General features: G+C 41.5%; 1 protein-coding gene across 1 annotated transcript; it reads right to left on the minus strand.

The window, feature by feature from the left end:
- Positions 1-4,980: 4,980 nt before the first annotated feature.
- On the minus strand, positions 4,981-11,210 carry LOC141788550 (C2 calcium-dependent domain-containing protein 4C). The gene is made up of 2 exons (XM_074667408.1): positions 11,060-11,210; positions 4,981-10,222 (listed from the first exon to the last, which is right to left on the minus strand). Exon 2 carries the CDS (start codon positions 10,164-10,166, stop codon positions 8,907-8,909), a length of 1,260 nt encoding a protein of 419 aa, XP_074523509.1. The 5' UTR covers positions 10,167-10,222; positions 11,060-11,210; the 3' UTR covers positions 4,981-8,906.
- Positions 11,211-14,535: the final 3,325 nt, after the last annotated feature.

Genomic DNA, 14,535 nt, shown 5'->3' on the forward strand with positions numbered 1-14,535 from the left:
GTGTGTGTTTCACTGAACTGAATGTCCAATCAAAGGCAGGAGGTGCTGTAAAGATCAAACACGGCAATCAACATACAGGGTTGTTTTTAAAGGTCAACAGACATGAATGACGTCAGGGCTTTACAGGCATTCACAGTGTGCAAACAAATTAATGAAAAAAGGAAAATATAGATAAAATTTTCAAGTCTGACAGTCACTGAAATTTTTGATCATTAGCAAAGTGTGTTAAATACAACAGAAAAAAGGACGTATCTTCTCAGAACACAGCATTGACACACTCTGTTTTTATTATAATGTTTTTGGATTTGGTGTCACTCTAACCAGTCAGGTGAAAACAATCCTTAACTTATTCATGTTCCTCTTCTAAAACAATGTTTGGTTGTGGCTGTGTGACACGAGCTGATCAGCTACATTTGTAATCAACAATTCACCTCATTTCTTCTATCATTGTAAACTTGTGAAATGTGTCTTCATGGTCCCAAATCTTGATGAGGTTAGATGTCCCAAAAACAGGGGTTTCTAAACTAACTTACACACACATTGTGAACATAACCAAAACATAATGTGTACATGCCGCTGGATCTTCACTTGGAATAAACTGGACTTAAAAACTTTAGCCTGAGCTTGTGGCCCACAGGCTAAGGATAATGCATCAAGAAGTTAATTCTCATTATAGTGTTGTTATTTGCTGCTCAAAATATCCACTTTGCTGTGCCTCAAAAAGCAGAGTTTAGAGCACTTTCCACTTTCCAGTCCAGTCTCTGCATTAAACACTCCCATTAGTGTTGATCAGCTCAGTCCAGTCTGAGTACACATCTAGAGAAGTTAAACCCAAGAGGGGCTTACTGTTCTTTCAAAAACAAGCCTTTATGGTTTGTTTACTACACAGATTGTACTTTGAGATCTGACTTTTACTGGAAAGCCTCAATTTCCTGTTCAGGAGAATTCAACGAGTGCTCTCACCGGCAAGTGTTGTTTGCCGTCCAGATTAATCAGCCCTGATAAGAGATAGAGGGAAAAATATCTCTATTCGGGATTAGACAGTGTACCTTGAGGTTTCCATGGTGACTGGCGGGCTGTAGACACCTGTGAATTAACATTTGTGCTCCAGCACAGGGATCTTAATTAGTGACACAGGGAAAGAGCAGGAGATGGCCAGGCATTACCCTGGCCCTTCGTCACTCAGTGCTTCCACAAAACCAAAAAGAATGAAACAGGAGTAGTTACTGGTTTTCTGTAACACTTATGCATAAAATCGTCCATGTTACTCTAATGGTTATGGTAAATAACAGAGGGCTTTATAGATTTTTCCCACTGAGCAAATTAACATATTCCTCAGGGAACTGACTGTTCTCACGCACCAATGTCAAGACCTTTAAGTCAATGGTCAATTAGTTTCAAAAGCCTTGAAGGAATCTACAAAACACAAACAGGTCTGTCTATACTGCTGGTGATAGAATAGAACAGAACTTTATTGTCATTGTAACAAGTACAACAAAATTGAAGTCACATCAGCAATCAAGAAAACAAAAGTAAGAAAGTGTATAGAAAATGCAAAAAGGTCCATAAGAAAATAGATGGTGACAGCTTCTCCATCATTCTCCAGTTCAGCCAGCCTCCACCTCGACAGGGTCCAGGACTGAGCTTCTTCAGCAGTCTGTTCAGTCTCTGTCTCCTGGATCCTGTCTGCTCACTGCAGGTGAAGCTCTTCCAATGAGGCGTTGGTGTCTGATGTTAGCTCCGTTAGCCATGTCTGTGAATAGTATGATGCTACTCTGCTCTCAGGTATTCCCTCTGTTGCTGGGTTAGCACAGTTAGCTTGTCCATCTTATTGGAGTTAGATCTTATGTTTCCAATAACAATGGATGGAAGGACAGGTCCATATCATCACTTCTTAGCTCACACCTGAGAACCAGCACGTCGTCCTCACCTCCTTCTCCTCACCTTGTGGGAAACATCAGGCCTTGCACCAGTTAGCACTGACATGCTACAGGCTGCTAACAGCTGAGTTCACATGTAAACATTGCAGCCATGGTTACATGTAGGATCTCCAGACAAACACAGGAGAAAAGTGGTAAAAATATCACTGAAGCTACAAAAAATTTGGTGTCCATGACCAACAAATGAGCCATATAAAGTAATGATCCACTCCAAATACAAAGATTACGAAAAAGAGACAAAAAAAATGACAAGAAACGGACAAAGAAGAGAGAGCTGCTGCAAAAGGCAGCCATAGCCAACAGGGCAGCGCCTAGCAACACACCTGATATGTACTGTGTTTTGTTGCTGTAAACATGCAGCTTTTTATCTCGTCTTTGTGGTCACCCAAGTCACACGTCCATTCTCCTTATCACTCAGTTTGATTCTCGTTCTCCCGTGGGAAAAAGTAGCTCCTGATCAGGTTTCAGTTTATCAGGGAAAAGAATTACATATTATTCCATATATCATGATAAATACATTTGCAACACAGCAAGAGGTACGCCTTGGAGATTAAAAAAGAGCCATTAAAAATGCACTAAAAGTGCAATTGCTTTTCAAGTATCCACTCAAGGCCAGCTTGACGTCTCATCAAACCCTCGGTTAACAATGTCCGGCTCAACAGCAGAGATAAACAAAGAGACTAAGAAAAGGTTTTTTGTCCTTTTAAACAGCTTTTTCAACTATTTTAATCCTCAGTTATTGTTGTTTTGTTATTTTAAGTGCAAGGTGAAAGCCACTGGCTGACTGAACAAACATCAAAGAACCTATTTTGTCACCAATTCTACTCCAACCTTAAATTTCAGGTAAATATATAACAATAACAGGGCTCTTTGTGCAGATTATAGCATAAGAAGATACTGTAGAGTCTCTGTATTGTATTGTACATGATGTTTGCCTGTGTGCATCCTCAGCTACAGTATGTCCACACCGTCCTGGTTTAGTGTGTGTGTGGCATGTTAGGTAACAGACTTTAAGAGGGAATATATGTATGCGCTCTTCTGCTTCCTCTTCTTCCTCTTGTTTCTTTTCATGACTTGCTATTTCCTTTAGTGTTTATCAAACAGTTTTTCATTAGTTGGTTCATGCACAAGAGCCTGGATTACTGTTCTCTGAGGAGATAATGGCAGACAGGTGTGGTTAGAAAACCAGTTATTTAAAATTATGCTCTACGTGTTGATCACCCACTGTCCTCTCACCGGTAATTCAGGCGAGCAATAAGCCACAAGCAGTGAGCCTGTTACACTTCACAAGCTCTCTCAACTCCTCCAGCCAAATAAATAAACGACTGCGGTCACCAGGCACCACAAACATCATCTCACTTTGTGGATTCACAAGGGTATACTAACTCGAACACTGTCTAATGAATTAGTCATGGGTGATGACTGATAACTTGGTTCCTCTCCAGCACTATCCTCTCATCCAAATATAACTTTTCTTATCACTGTATAAAGGATCAGTGGTCTGCAGCAGTAACGGTTGTCATTACCATAAAAAAGTCAATTTGACGCATGTGTGCATCAATGCAGGGTGGGCCAGAAAGATTTACTTATTGTTTTTTCTGCACTATACAAAAATGCTTGCAGACAAACATAACAAACATTGAACACAGTTTCTATACTTTATTCTCTGTCACCAAAAAGATTTACATCTCAATATGGCCACCCTTGGCCTTTATCACATCCTGGAGACAACCTGGCACTGCCTGGCATGAGCGCAGCACTGTCTCTGCATCAAGTTTTGACCATGACTTCATCAGAGCTGTCTTCAAAGCGGTGACACTGCTGTGAGATACTCTTGAGACCTCCCTCTCCAGGATAAACCAGATCGCAAAGTCCATTGGATTGATGTCCGGACTTGACGGAGGCCACATGTTCTTGTCCCAGAAGCCAGGAAAGGGCTGCTTGCACCACGCCTGTGTGACATTGGATGTGTGAGCTGCTGCTCCATCTTGTGTGAAGACAAACTGGTTTCCAAACGCATTGGTTCACCAAGGCAACACTTTTTCTTCAAGCATTCGAGGGTACACCTGGCTGTTCGCTTTCACAGACTCCTGAATGAAGACCAAAGGAGACTTTGAGCCATCAGATGCAGCAGCAGCTCACACCATAACTCCAGCTGGCTTCTGACGACAAAAATAAGTTCTGCAGCCTTCAGGTAGGTGCTGTGCACTATGTGCATAAACCCTGTCATTCTGGGAATCGACCACTGCCTGAACGGTGAAGATCTTCTCATCAGACCAAACCAGGAGTTTGTCTGTGGCACTCTGGATCTCCTGCAGCATCATTTTTCCCCTGTCAAGCTGTTTTTTCTTAGAAGCGGCTGAAATCAGTTTTCTGTGTTGCATTTTTAGTGCTTTCAGTCTGAGATCCTGTTTGATGATTCTTCTCAGTGAAGTTCTTGAGATGTTCACTTCCTTTGCTGTTGCCCTCATGCTCCTGAGAGGATTTCTTTGGATTCTCTTCCTCACCATCTCAACAACCCTTTTGGTCCGGACTGAACGTTTTCTTCCAGGGATTGGCTTGCCGGTGGTATTGCCAGTCTCCTTGTATCATTTCATGACATTGTAGACAGTCTTACGACAAATATTCACCTTTTCATGATTTGCATCGTTGACAGTCCAGCCTCCTTCAAGGCCACAATCTGGTCTCGCTTACCCTTCGATGCCATACTCGACAATCATTAAATATTTCTTATGGAATAAAGTAAATCCTCTCTCATTCAATTCTGCTTATTGGAATAGAGTCTCAGGTACCTGTGACATAACATGTAACCAGGATAATATTTTGACATATAATCAGCTGTGTTATGACTTTGGCATGTCGCCTTGTGACAGTGTTCTTATGATCTGTGGTTTATTAATGCCTATGTAACATAAAAAAAGTTTCCATGTTTATTCTTGGTAATTCTATTTTACACTTGTTTGAATTATTACTGTTATGTAAGAGTGTGCTAATTCAAACACAACACATGCACTGAGCATCTTTCTCTTTAATTGCAGTATTTCACACCATTTACAGAATAAGAAACCAAATGACCAAATGTCAGGAGCTTTAGCATCACACTATTAAAAAAAAAAGAGAAAAAATATAACCATTACTTAAACATGCAGAACGCATACTGTGAACAAAACCAACACATTGATACAAGCATCCAAAGCTTTATAACATCTCTAAATCAAAAGATTTCAATGTCAAGTAAAGGACGGGCACTTTCTGATCTTTTTTTTTTTTTCCTTTTTTCCTCCCTTCTTTGAAAAAACCTGTTACAACAGGAAGACGTAGGACAAACATGCTTAAAAATTAATCTTTATGAAGTAAATCATGATTAAATGTCACCCCTCAGAAGGAAACAGGCCCTCTTCTTGGTTTCTGTGTTTGTTTGTTATTTAGATGTTTTCTGTTCAGCCATTCAACATTTCAGTTTTTTCAGTCAATGCTGCAGTGAGTTCACTCAGTGTGTGATCAACTCATCTCACCACAAAACCACAACCCATCTTACTGTATGTACACAAAATACAAACATGAACAGCAATTAAGCTGTACTCATCAAATAAGCACACTGCCCATCACTTGTTTAACACAAAAGGCAAAGGCAATCTCCTTTAGGCCTTTGTTAAAAAAAAAAAAGAAGAAGAACGATATATATATTTATATCTTCTTGTGTTTAAGTGTTTTGGAGTTTGGTAGGTTTCGAGCAGATAGAGAGGGTCAACAACTATTAAAAAAACAGGCTAGAATTCCTGTTTTACAGTGAAGTGGGAAAACTTAGCACAACTCAAAGGCCCAATGAATGACCAGGGTCCAAACACATATATTATCATTTCCATTACTTCTTTCAGTATCACATTTAACAGTGCCTTGAGTTTATGATGTCAGAGATTTATTCATTCACTGGTGTCGATTTGGTTGTGATGCACAACACACTCACACTAATCAAGGCTGTTTTCACACCTTTTGCTCACTTGCTTGGTTTGCGTTTGCAGAAGTAGTCAGGTTTACCCCTCATTTTTTGTCGTCTTTCACATGAAACCAGTCAGAACAGTTAATTTGAAACATAAGACTTTTAGTCGGACTGTTTGCAAACACATCAGTATGTTTCTGGTGACTCATAAAAGACACTATCATCTGAAATCATCACCTAGAATCAGAGCATCAGGTTACCAGACAATAAACAGGATCATCAACATCAGGATCCACTGAAATTTAGCACTGACAACACTGAAGTCTGTGACTCATGCGAGAGGAAATCTTATAAAGGCTTTGTTAACAACAGGTCTGAAAAACATACCATAAGTCTCCGAACAGGCTCTGAATGATTGCAACGGGTATTACAACAGATCACAGAGTTTCACACAAATACAACCAGCAGTGTCACTGAATATTAAGTAGAGAGCATATTAATAGCAGTGCTACAAGTGAGCTACAAACACCAGGTGAGAGAAATCCCCCAAGAGTTCAAGTGGAGCTTTTAGGCAGAGTGTGAAACGTTTCAGTAATCTGCTTCAGACACTTTTCACTGCCTTCCTGTCCGTAGCCGCTCTCCTCTGCTGAGCACTTGAGGCTGCAGTCACATGCAATTTTTGTGTAATTCCTCAAAACGACACCAGAGAACAGCAAAACAGCAGAGAGCTGTCAAAACCCATGAAACAGCCTTCTTCGTCGCCTTGTTTCCTCATTTCCTTCCTGACATTTCTGCATCTTCCCTCGGGCTTCGTTAAGGCTGAAACTGATAAAAATTAACATGCCTCTCATCACACCTCTCACACACTAATGCATAATAATGAGTGATTCACCGGCAAGTAGAAACTAGAACATATGTGATTATATACAGTATAAATTCAACACACGTTTGGAGTCATTTCAAAGCCTTCAGTGGCATTTTACAAAGCACTACATGTTGTACCTAGAAAACCAACAACTTTAGACAAAATATCATGCCTATTAAGACACGCCGATTTCATCTCTTTCACCCACACAAATACACGCATGCATACACACACACATGTACAAATATTGTAAGGCTTTAGGGTTTGATAAAACTTTGAGTGTGTCATGCAAACACTAGTTGACACAATGTCATACAGCTTGTACTCAGCATTGTGACAGTGCTCTGCTTTTCTATAGAAAACATCTGATACATTGACATGCACACAAGCACTGTGTCCACTGCCATCACTAGCTGCATAAACTGATGAATGTTTTTATTTATTTATTTTTTAAACTAATATGTTTGAATAATACATTTTGTAATCATTCGTTTCTAATCTTGGTTCTGTCACAATGAAAAGAAGATAAATTCACTGCTTCTTCTTCACAACATTTGTGATTTTTTTTTCCCCTAAACATAAAAATAATAATAATAATAATAAAAATAAAAATAAAAAAAATCAGTGACCACAAATTGATCTTGATTGACTCATTAAATGAAAATAAAATAAAATAAAATAAAAGAATGCTTTGTATATAGTTTTCACCTCTCATGCATTTCTGTTGTGGAGAATCTGCAGAAATAACACTGAGGTAACGTTACCACCCTGAACACAGGAGAAACAGGAGGTGATGTACCTATTTTGGCAAACGCCTGTTGCCTGGTTGCACAAGATTTAATCTAGGTGCCCACACTGGGTGAGACATGTGTGACGGACCTCAGCAGAAACATCCACACAGGTTCTTTATGAGGCTGCATTCATTATGATTCATGAAGCCATTAACCAGGCAGAAATAAATGATATCTAAAACCTTGTGCGCAGAGAATTTTTTTTTCCAATAAGTCAGATTTGATGCTGTAAAAAGGATGTTAATATCAAGCTTCCTCACACTACATGTATTTTTGTATAACACTAGAACAAACATCAAGAAGTCTCTTACTGCTGGGAGAAAATCCAACCCCATTGCCAAAGATACAGACTTGTTCCAAGATGTTTGATTGAACAACAGAACGTCAAAAAATACTTGTCTTTAGACTTCACTATATTAAAACAAGCTTCAACCTTTTTACCAAAGTGGGTCATAAAAGACCTGAGGGCTATCTTCGTTTTAGGTCAAAGAAAAAGTTGAGCTTTAAAGAGAGAAACTCTAAATGTGACACCAAAAGGGGCCTTTAATTTACCAAAACCTTTTTGTTTCCTAAAACCTTGAGGATTTGGCAGAACATGAACATAACAAGGGTTTTACGAAATAATACTAATACATTCAGATTACACAATCACAGGATTTAGTTCCTCTTGCATAATTAGTCTTCTAGTCTTCTATTTTTGATCTGCATGTAAATGTGTCCATTGTGGTTGTCTGTTGGTCCCTCATCCTCTTCTGCAGTAGGCGGGCCATGGCAACTGAGATCAAAGGTTCGTTTGCACATCAGGGTGGAGTACCACTTCAAAGCCCGCACAGACTCACAAAAGCATCTTTGAGGTGCACAAACGGTTCAGTTGATGTAGAATCACATCCTCTGCTGCTGTGGATCGATGTCACATTTTAATGATAATACCGTGCCACACATGACGTACTGCAGGAGAGGATGTAGAAACAGGTCAATGCACAGGTGTCTCCAACCTTTGAACAGGACCTGGCTGAGGAAGCTGGCAGCCAGATATGTCCAGACCAAAAAAAAAAAGCCTTTTATTTGTGAAAATTAATCTGAGGCAGTGGAGTCCGGCTTGGTTTAATGAGCTGTCATTGCATGGAGAATGAGCCTGGCAGTGCTCAGCCACCGCAAGTCGTTCATCTGTCCATGAATTTCAACAGATTCATCTCATGTGCTGCTCTAATTATCTGATCTAGATTTTCTTATAGAAATTTCCTCCTCTCTGTGGATGTTTTCAGTTTTTATCTACTAGAACAAAAACAGCCATTTGTGTAAAAACCTATGCAAACATCTGACTTCTGCGTCTCCTTCTTTTGCTCTACTTAAACTTGAGGTCCATGGCCTTAAAGTCCAGAGAGAAGCTTTGTCAGAGGCACTTCTCTCTGTCCCAGCAGTGTGTCCCTCTTCAGGCTGGTGCCTTTGTTCACCACTTTAAATTTCATGGACAAGCTCTTCACCTGTGCTGAACTAATCGTGTCAAAGAAGAAGTCCTCATTGAAGACTGGGTTGCGGCTGTTCTTGATGATGTTGCTCCTTTGCTTCTGCAGCTTCCCCGGGGTCAGGTAGACAGACACACAGCAGTTGATGCTCTTGATGTCAAAGTGCTTGTCGTAAAGACTCTCAGCTGCCAGGATCCGGATGAGTAGACGAGAGGTGCTTGAGTCATAGTTGGCGCTGATTCTCATTGTCCCGCCTTTGTGCAGGCTGATGGTGTGCTCTCGGTGGAGTTTACTGTCTGACACAGCGCCACCACTGTGGAAGGACGGTGTGTGGAGCCGTCGCTGGACGTTGGGGCTTGGCTCAGCAGAGCTGCACTCATCTGTGGAGAGTGAGCTGTGGCGAGCAAATGTCCGCTTGGCTTTCACCACTTTGGCCTGTGTTTCGTGGGTGAAGATCTTGAGCAGGGAGGCTGAGCGGGAGAGCAAAGGGGAGCTGAAAGGAGAGGACTCAGCTGAGGAGCAGGTGTCACTTTCCCCACCACTGAAGTATCTATAAGGATTCATGTGAGAGGTGTTGAAGTCTGCTGGATTGAGGTGGTTCCCCGCTTCACTCCCTCTCCCTGGGGTCTTCCTCTGAGTGTTTGGCGATGTGATGGGACTGGTATGCTCACAGTGGAACAGTGACTCTTTACGACGAGTGTGGGGGCTTTCCTTCAAAGTTACAAAGCCATAAGGGGTTTGAGTCTTCGGGATATAAGGCAAAGACATCGCTGTCTGCGACTGGGGGTCTGCATTGGTGTCTCCAGTCACAACATCATCTGCACTTTCTATCTGGATGATATGACGGTTTGCTGCTTTCAGCAAGTTCTTGGTGTCTCCTGCGAGCTTGGCGACGAGGCGTGGACTTCTCGGGCTGCTGATTTTCCTCCCAGTGCTGATTGTTTGCTCTGAAGTCGAGGGCTGCAATCCCTCTTTGGGCTTCAAGTTTTGTATCTCAGGCTCAGGAGGGGTGCTGACCAGCTTTGGGGGAATGAAAAAGTCTGGGATCTTGTCAGGGGTGAGGACGTTGCTGTAGGATGGAGTGACACCCTTCTTGTCTCCGTTCTCTCCTTGTCGCAGAACGCCAGTCTCCACCGAGCCGCGGATTTTATCCAGAACCCACATGGTCCCACCAGACAGCGGGATGCGTGGGTGTGCGGAGTAGTTGCAGTCAGGTGTGTCTGCAGTTAATAACACACAGAGAGAGGTAAATGATCAGAGGAGGGCTGCACCACAGGGGACAGGGATTTATAAAGGATCCTTGGTGTTGAGGGCAAAAATAGAACAGCATGCTGAACTTCAGCTTAACTTTTGAAGCTCTATTCACTTCAGCTGCAGTTAAAGCTCTGACAAAGACACTAGAGCTCTAACCAGGCTCTACAGAGAGCAGCAGCTCAGTAACAGGCTTCATACAGGAGGTCTAACACATGGCCAACATGACTTGGAAGGTAGCAACATGACAGAAAAAAAGATTAAATGAGCCAAAATTCATTTGTATTCTTTTTTTCCTCAGTAAATGAGTCATTCAAAATGTTCATAAGGGCGTTGACATCTTCAAACAGCACGACTATGAAATCGTATTCATCGTTTAATCAATCAACAACGTAATTATTTTGATTGCTCTAGGGCTGTCATGACCGGAAATCACTTGTTTCATTTCTGTTGGAATTAACACGCAGCTTCATATCTGGCTTTTAGTGTATGAGAAAAAAAAATGATTCGACAGTTTTCAGGAAAAACTAAAATTATAGCTGATTTTGCCAAGTTGAAAATAATTTTGTGGATGTTTTTTAAACAAAAGTACTTTGTCTAAGTTGTTTTTCAATAAAAAAGGCGAGGTGAAACATGTTTTTAAAGCAACAAACACATCAATTCAACAGGTACTGAGAGTCTCCCTCCTTTTACGCACAAGTCTGCCTTTCCCAAAACCAATTCCATTCAGTATTTCACCTCTTCTAAAAAAGCTTCACACAATTTCTGTCTTAGAAATAAAATTAACTGACAAATATTATACTTACAACTCTTGTCCAAAGCCCACGGTCCTCTTTGTCTACTGGCTCCGTCAGTAACAGGTGTTTTCTCCTCGGGTGCGCTGCGTGCTGCTCTGCGCCCTCACACAGTGTCGGCTCCGGAACTCTTGGCTCATGCTTTATACACGGCACAGGGCTGCAGCTGACCAATGAGATCAACCTGATAGATTCTCAGCCAAAGCAACGAGTAACACATTAGTTACGTAGCCTATCATGGGGAGAGGTGTTCAACAGGTGGATCTATCATTTTGGACCGAGCCGTCCCTGCAACCGGTTGTCTTCTATGAGGAGTATGAGCAGTTATATCCATATAAAAAAGTACTTTTCAACTTGATGTTCAAAATGAAAAACTTCTTTTAACTTCATTTCCGCTGCTTTTATACTTTTAGGGAGACAGCACCTTTAAATGTGCTATCACCCTGTTTAATGGGTAAAACCAATCTAAATATTGGAGCGGGAAAAGCGCATGCAGCTAATAAGACAGAGCTCAGCTGCAGCAGCCAGGAGCGTCTGTCCTCTGTGGTTCGATTCAGTTTCACAGCAGCCTTTTCTCCCTCTTTCTATATTGCCTATCTTTGGGCTTAAACCATCTGATCGGTTTCCCTGGAAACTTTGCTATGGCAACAAACGCATCTGTCTGTCTAAAATAGGAAGGGCCCCACTGACTTCATTGATTGCCAGGACAAAAAGCGCCATTTGACAAGATTGCCTGGTTTTTAAGTCGAGTGCTATGTAAGCCGTGGACTGCGCCTGTTATGGTCACTGCTTTAGCTCTGATCAGTTGCACGGAGCCATGAGCTACTTTAACCTGACAGGGAATTCAGAAAATGTGAGTGAGTTTACAGGTTAAAGTGGCTGTGAGTGTGGGCTGTTGTTAAACAGGGAGGGAGAAAAAGCTTTATGAGCAGCTCAGTCAGAGAAATGTAGACCAAAGGGCCTGTGATGAGAGTCTCATCTCACTGAGACTGAGGAAGTTTGTGTGGTCAGGATGGAGTGGGATGCTTTTCTACTTATACTAAGTGGGCACAGATCTAAACAGGCAACATTATAGAACAGTATAGAATAAAATAGAATAGAATAGAATAGAATAGAATAGACTTTATCGTCATTATATATTATACGCAACAAAACTTTGTTGGAGCATTCCTGTACAGCGTTGCAAAATAAATACAAAGAAAATATGACGTTATATGTAGTCTACAGACTGTGGGATCATCAATATTTTAAACTGATCAACAAAACAGTTTTTAAAAAGTTAAGCTTTTTGAATCTGGAACAAATTTATCAACTGTCTAGCCAACATGGAAATATGAAAACTCCTTTTTAGGACCAATATTGATGCACAGGGCCTGGAAAACACAAAAGAGGATGACTCACAAATCCTTCATAGTTACACAGTATTGCCAGTTTTGGGTTTTTTAAACAGAATTTTGTTGTATCTTTATCAGCAAGTCCAATAACAAAAGCATTAAAATTAAGCTGTAAATGGTCATTTTAAGGGGGAAAAAACACTAAAATATGGATTACATGTAGAGCAAAATATAAATTTAATCCAGAAAACATGTCAAGGTCAACAAAGTCCCCAAAAGATGTGTCTACACCCAAACGTGGATATACACAACACTTCTATTACACAAAGGTACGTTAACATTTACCCATGCAAACAAATCCACGTCTGCTTACACATGTGTTTGTGCAAATACGCACACATCATAAAAACCGGATCCAGGGAGGAGGATAAACCTGAAACATGGCATTCTTCACTGATGGTGAAAGTGAGCCCAAGTGGTTAAGGCTTGAGCCTTGAAGAGCGAGGATAAACACACATCAGGACAATCCTTGGCTGTGAAACATGTCAGCTATTCCACTCTGAGTGGAGATAATTACACGTCTTTTCTCCTAAGGTCCTGTGTGAGGTCACCGTCTGATGTAATCAACCCGTGAAAAGAGCCACTTACAATGTAGATTGCACAGGCACATATGAGCCCTCATCATCCACTGCTGTGTGTCGTCTGGATGCGGCACTCACTGCTCTGTCTGCACACAGATGCTTGACCAGCTGCACCTGTCAAGAAAACAAGTTTCTTAGAGGAGGGACAATCTCAGTTATGTAATTCAGAGCATTTAACAAGGGTCACAGCTTATGACTATGTCCACTATTACCACTATACCAAAAAGTGTTCTTTTAGATCTGATTGTGGGACTGGTAAATTTGTAAAAATCCACGTTTCACATCAGTCTCTTGAAATCTCCTGAAATCAAAACCACTGTGTGTGAAAAGCCCTAAAAAAAGGTTTCTAAAAATGTCTGTAAAGTCTACTGTTTGTTATCTGAAAAATTTAAGATTATAAATCATCCAGAGTAGTTGATCAATGTTTAATGTTGTTCTAAAGAATAAATTGTTTGAATTTTATTAAATCTCAGTACAAAAAAAAATTGAATTAAATTTTTCAGAATTGGAAGATGTCCTGGTGAGGAATCATCTGAACATCACAGCACCCCATGCTCCCGCTGCTAACAGCTTCCTTTATTGAAATAATGAGGTAGGTACAGAGGAGTGTGTGAATCCTCGCCGTGGAGGACAGGCTACAGCCTGTGAAAAGGTTAATGTGTCTGTTGCGCTCTCATTAAGAGGCCAGCTCTACATCTCTGTCAGTCTAACTTCCAAGCTGTTACACAACCCAAAAGAAGAGAGGTGTGCCTCTTTGGCGAGCTGCTGCAGAGAGCTGCTTGTTTCTCCTCCTGGTGAGACAGGTGTACCTACACACTGGCAGAGAGGAGGACAATTATACATGCAGAGAGGCAGCCCGAGGAGTCAGTGTACAGACTACTGCTCCAAATGTTGAGCGACTTCTCCCCTGGTGAAGCCTCGTTGACTTACTGGAATGGGGAGGACTCAGAAACAAGCCGTGATAAAAAGCTCTGCGGGAGGTCTCATGTACCCTGAGGTTGGCTGTAACCACTCTCAGGACACACAGCCGTTCATTAAACACGTCACAGGCTCCATTTTTACCCCGCTACGTCTTATTGTTGCCATCCACTTCTTCTCCTTCCTGTCAACCAGCTTCCGTCCAACTTCTGTTGCCTTGGTGACATCTCATACCCTGACATATAAATCAATCCAATCACACTGACCAGCCCTCCACTCCTCTCCTCTCATCTCACCTTTCTTCATCCCTCTGCTCTTTTACTACTCAAACAGGTTGTTCATTCCTCAGGACGGCCAGCTCGCTGCAGGTCAACGAGGGCTCTGATTGAGGGGAGGCATCAGGAGCCAAAGCCAGCTGGAGCAGGGAAATGTTACCCTCAGGTCGTGGCATCTGGCACTGATCGAGCAGTTTGAACAAAGTGTTCTCCTTTTTCAGACAAAAACAGTGAGTGAGGGAGAAAGGCACCACGGGCAGAGAGGCAATTCTGAAAATGCCACGACCGTTTTCAAGGTCTCGCCTGTTCTGGTCTGCTGA

Source organism: Halichoeres trimaculatus, unplaced genomic scaffold (genome assembly GCF_033239565.1).
Source record: "Halichoeres trimaculatus isolate MK-OKI-2021-1 unplaced genomic scaffold, fHalTri1.1 fHalTri1_scaffold_4, whole genome shotgun sequence".
NCBI lineage: Eukaryota > Metazoa > Chordata > Actinopteri > Labriformes > Labridae > Halichoeres > Halichoeres trimaculatus.

Excerpts from the sequence above, each read along its gene's own strand:
- LOC141788550 (XM_074667408.1), bottom strand. The coding sequence starts at position 10,166 with ATGTGGGTTCTGGATAAAATCCGCGGCTCGGTGGAGACTGGCGTTCTG.